Source organism: Elgaria multicarinata, chromosome 1, assembly GCF_023053635.1.
Source record: "Elgaria multicarinata webbii isolate HBS135686 ecotype San Diego chromosome 1, rElgMul1.1.pri, whole genome shotgun sequence".
NCBI classification, from domain to species: domain Eukaryota; kingdom Metazoa; phylum Chordata; class Lepidosauria; order Squamata; family Anguidae; genus Elgaria; species Elgaria multicarinata.
In genome coordinates this window covers 141,081,460-141,099,356 of record NC_086171.1, presented here as the reverse complement: position 1 = coordinate 141,099,356, position 17,897 = coordinate 141,081,460, and the positions used below count along the sequence as shown (strand labels likewise).

The following is a 17,897-nucleotide window of genomic DNA, read 5'->3' as shown; positions in this document are numbered from 1 at the left end:
ACTGGTTTGTTAATAGGGACAGGTCAGCAGAGCTCCCTTATGTGAGGTCCGCTGACCTGCCCTATTCCAAAAACGAGCATTTTCACTGGTTTTAGTTTGCCCTAAAAGTGTTAAATCTTTGTTCCACAAGTGGTAGGTCTGACTTGCAGATGGGAATTGGTGTTGCATAAGGGTTGGCAAAGGCATAAGCATCCCATAGGATTCCGCACAAGGTATCTTAAATATTGACTTGGTTTGCACATAACAATCCAGAGTATGGCTTGAGTATGAGGTGGTGTTGAATCATGGGTTGTTGTTATGTGTAACCTTGCGCCATGGTTTAACTATTGGTTGTTAGCCATGATCCAATCATGGGTTCTTCCTGGGTTGTGCATCATATCCAAAGCTTTCTCATTTCACTGATGTGCCCCTGGACTGGGGGCAGGGGGGACTATGCCAGAACTGGTTTTCCTTCTGTTTTACTTGTTTTTGCTCCTGCTGCTACTTCCTTCCACCATGCCAGCACAGGGCCTGTAGGGCTTTGGATATAGCATGTCATGCCCTGGTTGGAGAAATTCTCCTTAGAGGAGAACCTAGAGCTCCCAAAGAGCACCCCAGAACAGCCCATGTCAGAAGATCAGGAGGAGCCTGGGCCCTCAGGAGAGATGGCCACAGGTCCATCCCCACAAGAGGCAGGTGACTCCACCTTTGAGGCTGAGTGACACCCTGGCCCCTAAGAGCATTGCTGCCTCTAGAGGCAGGGCAGCAAGGCTCCTCTGAGAAGGAGTGCTCAATTACAAAAGGACTCATGACCAAGGCTCTCCTCATGAGCAGACTTTTGCCAGAAGGCTATAACAAACTGCAGCTGAGCCCTAACTATATAAGTCTTCAGTTTCAGCTTAGCCAGTATCAGAAAACCTAGAACTGTCCCTAGGGCGGCTGGGATGAAGACATAAAATATGCTGACCCCCACCCCCAATTTATGAAAATTTTAAAACCCAGATGCCTGGCTCTGGCTCCATCCTAAGGTGAAACACACACATTCCTTGGCAGATAGAGAGGGATTAGGCAGTTTTGTATTATCAAAGCAAGATATAATTGTAAATGATGTACTAGATAAAACAACAAAAGAAGTACAGTTAAAATAATTTTGTCATGGAGAAATTGGCACCTCTGTGATGATGGCAGAGTTAACTATGGAAAAGTGATTCAGAAAAATGGCTGTGAGTAGTAATAGGGATGGGACTGTATTCAGTTACCAGGAATAGGGAGAATGGGTTATATCCAATACTATACTAGTGGGGAAAGTACAAGAACTAGCATCATCATCATCATCAATTGTACAATCACTACTGGAACAATAAGTACAACAAGTGCAAGAAACCATAACCTAATGAAGTCATAAGGCCTCTTCACATGACACACTAAGCCATGGTTAGGCTGTTAACCCTTTTGCAGCAAATGGCTAGTGAGTGTGTTTAAAATATGGTTATGTAGCCATCATGGTTGGAATGGTTCATATGACACACTAAGTCATGGTTTGCACAATACGCTAAGCCATAATGTTTAGCTCAAAAATGCTTAACCACCGTGGCTTAGCATATCATCTGAACAGGGTCATAATGAGTTGTGGAATGGCTTGTGAAACAATTAATGCAATCCGTTGTGCAACAACTAGTGGAACAGTTTGTGAAAGCAGAATTGAAGTACTGGATGAAATGGGATTTCCACAATTGGTAGAAGAATTTGGCAGCGGAATGATAACCATTGGATATCACCCAGTGCATGAAGATAAATGACAGCAAGCCTCTTCCTTGTTCAAGCCAGGCTACAGAGATCTAAGCTTTAAGTGTAGCCCTTCTCTCCCCCACCTTTCTGCACAACCATCATACAAACAGATTCATCCCTGTGACCTGAATATAAACCTGGGGCACTGATTTTGCTCCCTATTTGGGGACATTGCTAGGCACTTAAAAGATTTGGGGTACAGGCCTGTAGGACACAAATTGCATAAAATCAGTATATTCTAATTTATATCTATATGGACATTTAGAATTGATTACTTGAATTTATTTAAATTTCACAGATGCAAAAGCTAGACAGTTAATTTCCTTTACAAACTCCACCAAATGAAATAAATTATTTAATTTGCAACCCAACTCCAAATCTGTAGTTCTTCAATTGCAAGGAATTTACAATGGTTGTGAACAAGTGCATAGGTGTGTGCATGGGGTGTGCCCAAGCACACCCTAATTTCCCAGGGTCACCTCCGCTTTCCTCCCCCCACCTGCTCCGATTGGAGCAAAGAAGGGGAAAGTGTGCAGTTCCCCCTGCCACACTAATGACAGCCGTCACTAGTGGCTGGGGAAGAATTATGCACTTTCTGGAGGCCCTGGAAAGCATGTTTTCTCACCCCCCACTACTCCTTAAGGCCCCGATTGGAGCAGTGGAGGGGTGAGAAAGTGCACTTTCCCCTCCTCTGCTCCAATCGGGGCCTTTAAGGTGCATACCCTAATGAAATGAGCTGCAGTGCACACATCTATGAACAGGTATAGAAAAATGCACAAGAGCATGGCTGGTAGGTTTTCCATGAGCCCCCCATCCCTACAATGGGAACGTCCACATCAAAATGGAATTTTAAAACGTTGACAGAGCATTAATTCAAAAGCAAAACAACAAGCTACCTCTAATTAATGTTCTAATTCCCACCCAGATCCTGCTCCAAGTTTTAATCAATCCCCCTGCAATTAAGTACCCCCATTCATCAATCATCATTACCTCCATAAATTCAGCTCAAAAATAAAGCGGTGTAGAATACTCTTGTGGGGCAGGGTCAAAACGCTGGGTAGGTGGTGGGAAGTGTGGGGCACAGACAGTAGATGAAAAGGGCAAGGAAGAAGAGTCAATGTGGAGGCTGGAAGGAAGGAATGGCCATATTTGGGGATCAGGTGAAGACTTGAGACAGGTAGAGCCTGGAAAGAGAAAAGGTTCTGTTCGTCTTTCTCATATCTGCAGTTTCTAAAGCTATCTCCCTATATCACAGGGACTTGTGTCTGAACAGGGTCAATATTGCAAAGAAATAATAACTATTTATACCACGCCATCAGTGTGCATGATGCTTTGCAGAGTATAAGAGGACAATTTCCTACCCAAAGGAACTCAAAATTTTAAATTCAACTTAGGGGTCAACTGAAGAACCACATCACTTCCCCAAGTGAAGATGGATAAAATGGGGAAGCAATACGTGGCTGACTAGGGGCTTGTGTGGTATTTCAGATACTATTAAAAACATAGCTAAATAAGTGACTTTACCAATAGCGGCTGGACAGGTAACCTTCATGCACCCAAACTGGTTCATGCCCTTATAGTTGTTAACAGTACAGGGATGCAGCTGAAGAGCAAAGGTGATGGGCAAACAAAAGTGTGCACTTTGTCCTTGATAGTTTAACATCTCACTTAATGATTAATATCTTACCATTGTGAAGGCCACTGGGTTCCTATTTTAAATACAGGAATCTCTGAGGAGCATGGAAATTATTCTGAACACCCATCTTTTAGATCTGCTACCACTTATTAATCCTTGCATATCAATAAATGCAAATGATAGATTTATCACAAAAGTCCAGGGAGAAGATGGATAATGAATGTTAATACCCTTCAGAACTGGGATATGGCACATCTTCCATGTACAAATGAGCCACTGGGCATCACATTAATTCTTATTCTGGCACTTTGCTTCTGAGGATTATTGTTTGTAATGCAGTTGAAATCAGCATGAAGTTATTGTTGCATTTCTTTTGTTCCATTATACCCATGTTAGCAACCTGTTGGCCTTGGCTGCTTTTGGAGACCCTAATTCACTATTCACTGTAGCCCATCTGATCAGCCATTGGCTGGGTTGCAGGGAACAAATAGCTGTTTGCCAATCTTGATCATGATTGCTGGGGGGTGGGCGTGAGGAGAAGTGTGCATGTACACACACACACACAGAAATCCGGATCCTGAATGTGCATGTATCTTGGGCCAACCCACAGCTGCCCCACTAACCACCAGCTATGCGCACTCATGTGACATTTTCTCAGGCTCAGAAGCCAAAAGGGCACCCACCCCAAGAACTTCCAGACGTATGCTTGTTTTGCAGTACTGTTACCTGTTAATCAAGAGTTGACTGCCAGCGCCTCCTATTGCTCACCTGTCCTCCTTCTCCCTCTGTTTGCTTCTGGGAGAGTTATTTATTTATTTCTATACCAACTTCTCTGCCTGCTCATGCCACTCCATGGCTGAGTTCGGACGACACACTAATCAACGGTTGTTTCCCATTCTGTTCCTATTAACCACCCCCGCGTTGATTAGCGTGCCGTCCGAACTCAGCCCATGTTTCACTGAATGGTGTGGGCTGCGCTACTTGGGCCCAATTCCCACCACCACGCTACTTAGAGAGCGTGAGAGCGCGCGCTTAGGGCAGTGAGCAGATGAGGCGCGCCTTCCATGACCTCTGCCACCTTCCTCTAACGTGGTGCCCGCCAAGCGTTTTGGATGTAGTTCCCAGGATTCTCGACCATTGATCATGCTGACGAGTTGATGGGAACTGAAGTCCAAAAGTCTCCCTCGACCTTTAACCAGCACGGTGGGTGCCCAAAGAGGGGGAGCAAGACAGTGTAGGAGGAGCCATTGCACGCTCCGGCTTCCACTTCCCTGCGCTTTCCCTGAAGCGGCGTTTCCCAGCCTCTGCTGAAAGGCGCCTTATTCTTTCTAGGCCAGCCTTGTGGCTTTAAGAGGGCGGATCTGGTGACAGCCGTAAGCCCTGCCCAGCCGCTGCTCACTAGAGGCGGAGGAAGAGGCGTCCTGCAGCAGCCCGGCTCCTCAAATACCCCCGCAAGCAGCAGTGGCAGTCGCCCCCCTCGCCACCATGGTGAAGATTGTGACCGTCAAAACCAAAGCCTACGCCGACCAGAAGCCCGGCACCAGCGGCCTCCGCAAGCGGGTCAAGGTGTTCCAAGACAACGCCCACTATGCCGAGAATTTCATCCAGAGCATAATCTCCACCATTGACCCGGCGGAGAGGCAAGGGGCCGCTTTGGTCGTGGGGGGCGATGGCCGCTTTTACATGAAGGAGGCCATCCAGCTCATCCTCCGCATCGCTGCCGCCAACGGAGTAAGTAGGTCCGGCGCGGGAAGAAGCCTCGTCTCTCGGCTGTCTGCGTGTTTGCAAACACGTTGTAGGAACTGCTCCGCTGTGTGTTAACTCATGGTTTGCCGGGTGCTATTTGGACTGCAGCAGCAGCCTCTTTTCCTCGCGGTATCGATCCGTGCAGGCATGTGAAGCGGTGGGGGGAGAAGTTCTTTGCTTGGGGAAAAGGGGGATTATGGGATCCACTTGCATTCGAAGAAGGAAGCAGACTAACGCTTTACAATATGATTCATTCTTCCCATTCATACTTGGGCCTACTAACTACACTTTTGCTTGTGATTTGTGAGCACACCCAGGCTGGTGTGTGTACAGGATAATGCTGTAGTTTTGTTTTTCCTAATCCCCCCCATGCCCATTATTTTGAATGGGGTCTTGCTAAAATTTGGGGGTTAATGGAATATTGAAATAAATACATTTGGGAATCTTTAAAAGCCTTCTCTAATTTGGGAGGAGGAAGAAAACGCTTTGATTCCACAATAGAAGCTTTAAAACACACACACTGCGCTCCAAACATAACTCTGTTTCTTGTATCTGTAAATCTGAGAAAGGAACTACATTGTCTGGAATGTGCATTGTTTGAAAGTAGCTCTCTCCCACTTTAACAACAATACTCACAAGTTCTTTGCATCACTTACGAAAATGCTTTTTATGACACCGGTAGAGTTAGGTTGAGCTGGGATTGAGGTACTGCTTAGGTAACTTAATTATTTTTACACACAGATTCATAGCCATTAGAGGGGGGTGTTTGTGTGATGGCACTCCTCTTGCCTACTGCAAAAGGCTCAGCAATCTTTGACATTTAAGTTAACCTTTTGGGCATTACAGATATGGTTTCTCCTGCTTTGCTGGAGGGATACGTGCAGCTCTTACTGAGCCAGTCCAAAGGCCACTTTTTTCAAAACTTCTTGAAACTTTAAAGAGTAGACTATTTCTCCATATCCTTCTTGATAGCAGGAATTGCTATTCTTACTACCCCATGTGTATGTTTGCACAATTGCAACATTTTGCACAGATCTCGATGGTGCAAAAGCCTGCAGTTAGGTTTCCAATGACGGTCAACAGTGCAGACCTGAAGTTTTAAAAACTCCAAGGATTTCCACTTTCCCATCTCAAAAAGTAGCTTTGGTGCCAACTTCATTGCTAGGTGTATGGTTGTAAGAAGTATTTGCTTCTCTGTCAAGAATCACTGGTTTCTTGCCAGGCTGGAACTAAAATAATACTTAGCGGTAAGTCAAAGAAACTATGCTCCAAGTGTGTATGTCACGCAAGGGCTAAGAAGGCATGACCAAGAATTGGAATTTCCTGCTCTTTTGAACTCTGCTTTAAGGTGAATTTGTGATGTTCCAGAGGAGGGGGATGAAGTTTGATATGTTATCTGGGCGTTATATTCTGTCTATGTGAGGCCTGCCCTGGACAACCTGTGACCTGCCTACTTGGGCACAGCCCATGAGCCATATTTTATGGCCTCCAGGCCCTCTTGTTTTTTCAGATCAAAGTGGGGAACAAAGACAGGAGATAGATGTCCCCTGCAGGCACAACAAACATGAGTTGTGGGCTGTGTTTGAAGTCATGGGTCATAGGTTGTGCATGCACAGTGTATGGTGATTAAGCACTTTCATTTCCTAGTCAAAGTGTGTGCATCTAGTTATAATCTGTGTAGGATACATGGTGATGAGTATGAGCATTTGTTTGACATTTGCAAGGGTTCAAAGTGCTTTACATGTGTTATCTAGTTATAATCCTTACAACAATCCTGTAAGGTAAGTCAGTTTTATCCCCGCCCCCTGCCCATATTGCAGATGGGAGGACTGAGGCAGGGAGGAGAGAGAGGCTTGCTTAAAGCCACCAAGGGGGTATCTTCATGGTGCCAAATCAGCACCACATTCCCCCCCAAACCCTATGCTTTCGCTCCTGTGGGGTTGTGCCCCGTTATCTCCACAAAAAGGAGCAAGCGTGGGGTTTATATGGATCATGGGAGGGGGAGCTGCCGCCTCCATCACTGCTAGCCCTCTCTGGCTTTTTCCTGGGAATTGAAGCCTGGGAAAGGCTTCACTCCAGCAAAAGGGAGAGTCTTCTCCCCACGGAAGCAGCACAGGGGCGTTCTGACGGCCACTTGGTTCGCCCCTCCCCCTGCTTGGGCAGACAGTGACCAATCAGTGGTTGCTGTCCGCCCAGCCACGCCTCCAATGCGACCTTGGAGCAGTGGCGACAGACTGCGCTGTCCTTGCTGCTCTCCAGACAAAAAAGTTGGGATAGATACCCAACTTTTTTGCTTCAGGGGAAAGCCCCAGGATGCCTGCACGGTGACTTCTGTGACTGTCCTATAATTGACCCCGCACCATTGTGCACTCACCCTGGGGCTTTTGTCAGGTGTAGACAACCCCCTGGTGAGTTCACTGATTTGTATCTCAGGCTATTTCTACACCTACCTTTTTTCCAGGGATCATCCCTGTGCATGCAAATGACACACAGGGGATCCCGGGAGCAGACAGGGACGATCCCTCCAATTTCCTGGGATAATCTTTAGGTGTAGAAAGGATGTGTGTCTCTTGGGGCACAATCTTATACATGTTTAGCCATGTATTAGAAGGGCATTCTTGATTGAAGTTGAGAATCAAAGGAACTGAGGACACAAGTGACATTTTAGGAATGTTGGGCCACTTAGGTTTCAATAGATCAAAATCCAGCATCTTGACCTGCTCTGGAAGTTAGTTGGAAACCAATGTATATATGCTGGAGCACTAAGTGCTTACTGTCTGCAGGGACTGTACAAATGGGGAATCATTGGGATTGGCTTCAGCTAAATATAAAGGCTGGTTTGTCTAGATTTTGGAAGTGTACCCAAAGGATCTTAATGGAACATGGCACATTTCCAGCAGACTGAGCAGCACTCCAATAGCAGTGAGTTTGTTTGCATCTGAGTAATGCCAGGACATGAAGGATGAGTAAGAAATTGGGTCACCCAAGAGTCCTCATCTAATGTTTCTTTAATTTCATACTGGAACCATTTCTGTTCTTAATCAATATATTGGCTGCAATCCTAAATACACTTACTTGGGAGTAAGCTCCTTTGAACACACCTGGATTTACTTGGGAGTAAACATAGATAGGACTGGGCTGCACATTTCTAAATATGCAGTAGAGATATCTTTAGATTTAGAAAAAAAAGATTCCCCTTTAACACGTCCAAAAAAAGTGTTGTGTTTACAGAGAACTCTCACTCTCAAATTGCCAGTTGGGAGTGGTTGAAAACTAACATTGTTAGTTTGAAGTGGGAGAGAGACAGGTTTGTTTGTAGTTCAGTATATGCAGGCAGCTTGTAGTTGGTTTAGAAGGGGTGTTTAGATTTTAGTGTGTTGAAGAGGATTTATACATTCTCAAGATGGCATCCAAAATTGTGACTCTCCTAAAACTCTGAATTTGGACATGATGAACCATGAAATAAACACATTCATAAGAGTAATTCAGCATAGTGGCTTTGACTTTATGACATCTATAGGATTGCTGTGTAAGGCACCTAATTTTGTGTAGAGAGTTGTTGATGTAAAAGAATGACAACACACTAAGTAACTAGATCAGCAGTACTTGGCTCGAAACCTCCTTCCACCCCCATCACTAAAGTGCCTTGTCTGGGGGTGAGCCTGGATTCATTGCTATGCATGGCAGTGGTGGCTAGGAATATGTTTGACTGCCTCCAGTTGGTGAAAAAGTTGCAGCCCCTCAGCATGTAACTAACCTTGAAAACTGTTTGAAAATTTTAGTTCCTTCAGAATCTAATGACTGTCTCCTAACCAGGCTGGGTCTGAAGTGGAGACTGAGAGTACATCACTTGGTGCTCCAGCATATGTATTGGTTTCCAACTAACTTCCAGAGCAGGTCAAGATGCTAGATTTTGATCTATTGAACCCTAAGTGGCCTAACATTCCTGAAATGTCATGTGTGCTCTCAGTTCCTTTGATCCTCAATTTCAACCAAGAATGTCCTTCTAATTTACTAGTGCACCATGTCAGGACTGTGTCTGCAGAGGCTTTCTTGGTGAAGTCCCCATAATTGGAATTTTAAATATACTGAAAGCCAAAGGCTCCATGGCTGTGCTGGAGAACAGCAGTTAGGGCCATCTCCAAAGTATAGTATGGGAGGACTTTGCACCACCTTCAGGAGAAGTGGCTAACTGGCAATAGCTGTGGCTTTAGTACAGGGGTGGACAACTTTTGGTCTTCCAGATGTTTTGGCCTACAACTCCCATCAGCCCTCATCATCATGAACAATGATGTGGATTTTCTGGAAATTTTGAAGACTTAAGGCCATAGGCTGGGGTGGACAACTTGTGTTTTTATGTTTTGACCTACATTCCCGATCATTCTTCACTCTTGGCTATGCTAGCTAGAGCTGATGGGAGCTGCAGGCCAAAACATCTGGGGAGCTGATAGGAGCTGCAGGCCAAACACCTCTGCTTTAAGAAAGGACCTGGCTTCAGAAGTAAAAGTGACACTAAGCAGAAGTATCCCACTGGCCTTGCATCCTGACTGTAATAACTTTTACTGTAAGCCACATGCAGTAGTTGGAGATTGCACGGTGTGTGTGTGTGTGGGGGGGGAATATTAGTAATTAGGAGTTGCTTCCATCTGGGTCATTCTGGCACAGTAAGGAATGACAGGAAAAGGTAGTTTACTACCTGAGATTATCCTTTATAGGGAAACATCAGTGCCACAATACAATTTGGGCTGTAATCCTATTAGGGGTGTGATCCGCTTCTCCTTGGATTGGAGAAGCAGAAGTGGATCGGGGTGATCCGCCTCCATTACAGGTGGAGGAGAAGCGGATCGGGGGGCTGGAGAAGCATGGCGAAGAGAAGCAACCATAAGCGGATTGCTTCTCTTTTCGCGGAGCACTCCACCCGCCATTTTGGATTTTTTCGCCCATAGGATTGCATTGCGGAAAAGATGGATAACTTTTTTGTTTTTCAAGCTATTTGAAACTTGCTGTGCTTAGAGAGTCGTGGGTGGGGGTAATTTTGAGCCTATTTTCAGCACTTTGCATGCTGCGTTGCTTGCTATATTTTTTTAAAAAATAGGGTAAAAAAAGCGTGAGAGGTACCTTTGTCAACCCCACAAGCCTCCGGCATGCTTGCTCCCAGTGCTGCCTGTCCTCCTCTGTGCCCGGCTCACAGGGATGGTTTGCATTACTAGCTTTGAAACAATCCTTGGCTCACTTCATTGTGCCCCCAGAAATGTCTGCTCCATGCCTGCCTTCCTCCTCCGCCTGGGTGCTGTTGTGGTGGGGCATCTGCTGGGACTGACTTCCCCATAGATCTCTGGCATCTCTGCCTGTCTCTCTGCCCGCCTGGTGCCTGGGAGCTTTACTACATGATGGGCTTTGTGGTTCAACCCCACAAGCCTCCGGCATGCTTGCTCCCAGTGCTGCCTGTTCTCCTCTGTGCCCGCCTCGCAGAGATGGTTTGTGTGTGTCTTGCTTTGACTCAGGGGATAAGTCCTTCCTGCGCTCACTTAGACTTTTTGAAGTTCCAAATAAATTTTTCAAGTGTGGAAGAAGATTCATATTTAAGTTTATCTACTCCCCAATTCATGGCATATTGGGATGTCCTTTGAAATGGCCATAAAGGAAAAAGCCCATTGAGCTGTCTGCAGCTTTAAAAATCCCTGAGATACTGGGGTGTTGGATTTTCAAAAATGCCCCAATAATCAGGGGAGGTTGGATTTGGTTGGGGCTTGGCATGCATGTGTATACATGGATCAGCTGTCATGGTGCCTAATTTGAGGTTTCTAACGTGAAAATTGACGGAGTTCTAGCATAAGACTTGAATTGGGGTGAGTTAAAAGGGAAAAAAACCCGCCAAAAATCAGGGGATGATGGGATTTGCTTGAAACTTTGCCATGAATGTGGATCTAGATGGCATCTGTGAGGGTGCTCACTTCAAAGTTTTTATCTGTAAAAATGTTGGAGTAAATCCCATTTCTGAAAATAGGGTGTCAGATTTTCAAAAATCCCCCAATAATCAGGGGATGCTTGGATTTGCTTGAGGCTTGGCATGCATATGTATACATGGATCAGCTGTCATGGTGCCTAATTTGAGGTTTCTAACGTGAAAATTGACGGAGTTCTAGCATAAGACTTGAATTGGGGTGAGTTAAAAGGGAAAAAAGCCGCCAAAAATCAGGGGATGATGGGATTTGCTTGAAATTTTCCATGAATGTGGATCTAGATGGCATCTGTGAGGGTGCCTGCTTCAAAGTTTTTATCTGTAAAAATGTCAGAATAAATCCCATTTCTGAAAATGGGGTGTCAGATTTTCAAAAATTCCCCCAAAATCAGGGGATGCTTGGAATTGCTTGAGGCTTGGCATGCATGTGTATACATGGATAAGCTATCATGGTGCCGAGTTTGAGGTTTCTAACATTAACAGAAAAAAAGTTGTAGGCGTTTTTGGATTTCAATACAAGTCTATGGGCGAAAAAGCAGAGCTCCGATCTGGATCCAGAGCTTCGCAGCGAAGCGGAGCGGACCATAGGCAGAACGGACCCAATCTGGAAGTTGCGAATCTGGAAGAGAAGCGGATCGGGGGGTCCGTGCACATCCCTAAATCCTATGCAGACTCTTTCTGGGAGTAAGGCATTGGAACATATTTCAGAGTATGCATGCATAGGATTGCACTGATAGGACTGAAAAGTTTAGTTTCTTGGTAAATGGAAGTTGTTGTGAGGATATAATGGAGAGGAGGAGGATTATGTATGCTGCCTTGGGTTCCTTGGAGGAAAAAAGTCGGGATATAAATGAAATAAATAAATGAAGGGTCTATTCAAACAACATGCTAAACTATGGTTAGGCTGCTAACACTTTTGCAGTAAATGGTTAGTGAGTGTGTTTAAACTGGTTGGCCTGGTTCAGACAACACGCTAAACCATGCTTAACCACAAAATGGTTAAGGGAATGCATTAACCTTAATGTTTAGCATGTAGCCAACATGGTTAGGAATGGTTCACATGACACACTGAGTCATGATTCACCCGACATACTAAACCATGATGTTTAGCTCAAAATGCTTAATCACCGTGGTGTAGCGTGGCGTCTGAACAGGGTCGTTATGCCTTGGGGTTTGTTAAAAGTGTTTTTGATTTGGTTATTAAAATATGCAACCTGTGTGACATAATGCTTGGTATGCATGAGTTTGTTACTTGAAATGGTCACTTCAGAATATAAACCAGGGAATGTTCGAAGCAGTTATCTATGGAAGCGTCTTGCCTTGTAGTTGGCTCAAAGAAAGTATTGCATTAAGCCATGAGCTCTATTATCATTTGCTAGGCAGTCAGAACAAAAACTGGGGGTGAGGAGAAGCAGATGTTCCTGGCCATGGTGAAAATCCCTTGCCTGAACTTTGTAAAATGTAGTGGATGCATGACTACTCAGAAGTAAATCTCAATTGGTTCAATGGGGCTTACTCCTAGCAAGTGTGAATTAACTTTACATAGTAAAATTACTACATACACATTTGCTACTTCTTGGTGTTTGTTCTCCCTCAAAAGTTCTGCTAAACTTTGGTGTATCTAATATATTTTTCCATTCCTTTGCTAAAAGGGATCATCTTTTGGGCAGAGACCCAGATTGTGCTACCATCACTTCACCTGTTGTATAATTCAGGAATGTTTATTATACAACCATCACCTCTGTTTATCTTATCTGATGTCCTTTCCTTCTTTGGACCTATTGTTCTGTCATCCACATTCCAACGTACTCTAGGCAGCTTTGCACATACACATGCCAATATAAATTTCCCGTTCTTCAGCTTTTTTCCTTCAGGTATCTTTCCTTTCAAGAGGAATCTATTCACTCCACTCCATTGTTTGATTTTGCATGACATTACGAACTAGAATTTGAAACAAACAAGTTTCATGTGTTTGGATGTCATGGGGAACTGGTTTGTTTAAAACTGGAAGAAAGAACTTCCAATGTCTTCTTCAATGTGAAAGAAGAAAGTGGTTAGGGTGTGAGCCTGAGGCTCACCACAATTGGTTCACAAGGTAGGAAATAGTTAAGATCTTCATCTGAGGCCTTTCTCCAGGTGCCTTCACCAAATGTGGTGAAGTGGGTGGGGAGGAGAGAGGGCCTTTTCAGTGGTGGCACCCCATTTGTGGAATGCTCTTCCCAGAAAGGCTCACCTGGTAACTATATTATAGTATTTCCAGTGCTGGCTGAAGACTTCTTTATTTGCCAAGGCATTTTAAGGACTGCTTATAGTGATTTTAGTACTCTATTCTGGTTTAATTTGATTTTATGATGATATAATGGCTTTATTCGTTGCTGCTGGTTTTATCTTAGTTTTATTCTGCAGTGTTTTTTGTTTTGTTTTTTTTTGTGTGTGTGTGTGTGTGTGTGTGTGTGTTTAATGTATTGTACACCACCCAGAGAACTTCAGTTATTGGGCAGTTTAAAATTACAGTAAATAAATAAATGGTTTGTGATTTTAATTTTTGTGGACTGCCCAGAGAGCTTCAGTTATTAAGTGGTTTAAAACTGTAAGAAATAAAGAAAGCATGTTTTGCCATTAACTCTGAACTGGACCTGTTTTTAAAATTGTATTTGTTTCCTGATCTCCTTCCAAGTAGCTCAAGGTAGCAAATATGCACTTATGCTATTTAATACTCACAAGAACAGGCAAGGTAGGTTAGACAACGAGAATTACTTGCCATAGGCCACTCGGTGATCTTTTTGACTGAACTGTCCAACTCATTCTACTACACCAACAACAGCTTGCTAAATTTTCGTGTTACCTGTCACTGAGAATCTATTCTTGTGTTGCTGATCACAAGGAATAAGTGAAGGAATAGTGTTTAATTCTTCTATGTGGCTTGTCAGTGCTCTGAGGAGTACAGTACTGCATGCCTTTAGTCTGAGGCACACAGTTAAGGCATTTATACCCTATATCTCATTTGTGGACCTATGACAATAAGATGCAAATTCACTTTTATCCATTCAACTATGACTATCCAGTATTCCTGAAGGAAAGCAATTGTGCTGTTGATCAATTATGGCGAAAGACTGACAACAGTGGAATTTGAAACTAGCAGTTGGTGTATAAGTTCAGTTTGTTTTATGAATGAGAATGATAAAGAGCAAATATTCAGGATGGGTAGTGCTCCCATCTTTTTTTTTACAATCCAAGGTCTCTTATGGAACCACGTGAAGCTACTGCAAATGCCTGGTAGTGAGAGCTACATGCAGAACAACAAGAAAAGGACCAGCTTCGTAGAAGCAGCTTCATAAACATATGGCAAAATTTAGGTTTCAGAATTTCCACTGTTTTTTTTTTATTATTGCATTTATATCCCACCTTTTTCCCTCCAAGGAACCCAAGGCGGCGTACATAATCCTCCTCCTCTCCATTTTATGCTCACAACAACAACCCTGTGAGGTAGGTTGGGCTGAGAGTCTGTGGCCTTTGCTAGACCTACCTGAAAATCCGGGGGAGAGGAGGGGAGACCTCACGTTATGAATAACATGAGTTCTCGCCCTCGTTTACATGCAAGGTGCGATGAGCTCAAGAAGAGAGCTGTCATGCTCACCTTTTTTTTTTTTACTTTTAAAGGGCCGGCAGTACACGAGCGCGTAAAGGCAGGGTTGTGTTTTTTTTTGTTTTTTTTTAAAAAAAACATTTCCCCTCTCCCCCTACCCTAGCCCCGATGGGCGCAGCCCCGATGGCCCCTGAGAAGCGCTGCGTCCTGTGCGCGGCTCCTGGCTCTGCACGAGTAATCGCGTGGAGCTAGGAAAAAGCTGCGGAAATGGGCCACATGCTCGCGGTCTCAGGCTGAGCCCAAGACCGTGGGAAAAAGCAGGGGGAAAGGATAGGCTTATATCCCGGGGCCAGGGTGGGTTGATCCCTGCCTGAGCCCAGGATCCCCTGTGCGCCATCTGCACTCACAGGGGCGATCCTGGGTATTAGCCTGGGATAACCACTGGTCTAGCAAAGGCCTGTGACTGCCCCGAAGTCACCCAGTGGGTTTCCATGGCTGAGTGGGGTTTAGAACCCAGATCTCCTGACTCCCAGTCCAACACTTTAGCCACTACACCACACTGGTTGGCTGTATCTTTTCTGTAACACCTGTAAGGCATTCAGATGCCTGAAAAATGCAGTCAATACACTCTTCGGAGCCACTGTCAATGGTATGAAGTGATCTATATTTTTTCAGTATGTTTTTAACGAAAAAGTAGAGGTATTTTTTTATCATTAACTTGTGCCTGTACTTAATATGGAAATCATCTTTAATGGCAGCAACTAGTGAAATTAAATATCTGAGATAACTGTCAGATTTCTAGAAGTAGTTTGTTATTTGTACCAGAAGTGTAGGCCATCCTCCAACAAAACCTCATTCTCCTTCAGATTAAGTTATTGTTTCTTTTTAAGACAGTATAAGAGAAGACATACTTTTGATTCCTTTGAGATTATTCTCACAGTATTTAATGGATTGGAATTCCTCCTCATTTTAAAACTGGAAAAGAAATATGAATTGGGGTTTCAAGGGGTTGGTGGGGAGGACTATGGGGTCATCCCCAATGTGTTTTGTGGAAATTGAATTGCAAGATCATTTAAAAAAGAGACTAAGATGGAATGCTGGTTTACTCCCTCAAAATAAGCTACCTAGGCTGAGGTACACTAGCGTAGAGTAAACCAAGTTAATAAGAACTGAAGGTAATGACACTACAAAGCACACCCAGATTGTTGGATAGTAAACATATGCACAATATGTAACCAAATGTGAAATAAATACTGTTTCTTTCTACTAGTAGGTGTAGATCTCTCACATTTTCAGACTATAAGGAAGACAGTCAGTTTTGTTAATGAATCCCAGTTTGCAGCCTCTTGTTCTGGTTAGGTTCAAAATGGTCCTTAATCCACATCAGCCACTCTCGGAGACAGCCGAAATAATGCTACTTATGCGAGAATTGAATAAGCTGAATTGCCACAGAAGAAGCGTTTTGAACTGAAAATGCATTTGGCTACAGTATTTCTTCTTCCTGGCAGCGGTTACAGTTTTGTGCTCTTGTTTCTTCCAGTCACTGCTGCTGCCCTCTACCTTTTGGGCTTTTTGAGTGAGTGAGAAAGAGATGGTTTTTAATAGTAATTTAGTGTCCCAATGCTAATAGAAAACCATATGGGAAATTCTTTTTCCAAAGTTACAGCTTCAGTTATAGCTAAGTTTTATTTGTAAATCCTCAGTCTACAGAAAGCAGGAAGGAGTCCTGTTGTGTGTCAGGAATGTACTTGGTTTTCCTCTGGGATGTGCATTTGCAGTATTTACCACAAGAGGGAAGTCTCTATCTATGAATTTAACACATTGCAAGGATTTTATTATTTTTATGAAGGCAGGATTTTATAAATACAACATTATTTTCTCCTGTTGCACTCAACTTGTCATTTTCTGTACTATGCATTGTGCCAGCTTTCTTCTCAGAGGTGAAGCTACAAAGAACAAATAATAGAGTGCTGTTTTAAATTTATCTATTCTTGTTATATTTTATGGTTTTTAATTGTGCAGTGCCCAGAGAGCTTTGGCTGCTAGGCAGTATAAAAATGTAATAAACAAACAAACAAATATATACAGAATACTATCCTGTAAATACATTATTGATTTCCATACATATACCAATCCATAGTTCAACAATCCATATTTTGAAAACTGTAAATTTTGCCCTAGCAAATAGGATCGACTTACATTTAAGTCATGCTGTGATTTACATGTACTTTGGGTTTACTGTGAACACTTTCTTTACCTCTTTCTCGTTTTATCAAGTGACCTTTTCACCCAGGCATTTTGGTTTTGGAGCGGCTCCTTCTAAATTTTCCATGTTTTTGCCAGGTTGGTGCCTGGTTTTGCAGAGGAATAGGAAGCTATATGTGAACTGCCCATTATCACACATAATTTGTGAGCAACGTATTTGGCCTGCCCCAATGGTAAGAAGGAACTTCATAAAAAAAAGCTTTGCAAATGATTATAAGAACATAAGAGTCATGCTGGATCAGACCAAGGCTCCGCCTAGACCAGCTTCCCATGGGAAACCCTCAAGCAGGAAATGAGTGAAAAAGCACCCTCACACCTATGTTCTGTAGTAACTGATGAACATAAGCATTCTGCCTATAGTACTGGAGGTAGCATATAGCCATCAGGACTAGTACTCATCAGTTCAGCATGCTACTGTAGGAATTTAAGTAGAAGGATGACAGGTTTGTCCTAATTGCTTGTGCAAAACCCTTTGAGCTCGGGGCAAAAAGGATATGGGACAAGATAACCATTAAGAGATGGTTTTGCATATCCCAAATCTTTTTAAGGTCAAATGTTTCAAGTCAGTTCTGTGAAACCCATGAGTTGCTTTAAAAAAAACACCAAAAAAAACCCACACCACATCATTCCAGATCAAAATATTTTTAAAAATGGAATGTTCAGAACAACAGACTCCCATCACATGCATTACAATACATTTTGTAAACCAGCATTTCTAATAAAGATGCTGTGATAAATTACCTTGCTTAAAATGAGGTGAATTTGACACAAGCCATTTGAAATTGTATAAGTTTTACTGCACTGTGTCCAAGAGCGGTTGAAAATCAACAGCAAAACTTGGCATTGTCAGGTAACTTCTGATTGTTGCATTACTTCAGTTACAGTTGGCATTATCACACTCAGGCGCTTAGAGAGCTTTCTGGCTATTAAAATAA

General features: G+C 43.4%; 1 protein-coding gene across 1 annotated transcript in view; it reads left to right on the top strand.

Moving 5' to 3' along the window:
• Window positions 1–4,844: 4,844 nt before the first annotated feature.
• The window catches only part of PGM1 (phosphoglucomutase 1), a 38,780-nt gene continuing 25,727 nt past the window's right edge, over window positions 4,845–17,897 (top strand). The window contains exon 1 of the mRNA XM_063137929.1: window positions 4,845–5,134. Within this exon, the coding sequence (XP_062993999.1) occupies window positions 4,889–5,134 (246 nt within the window). The 5' untranslated portion in view covers window positions 4,845–4,888. The remainder of the gene's footprint in view (window positions 5,135–17,897) is intronic.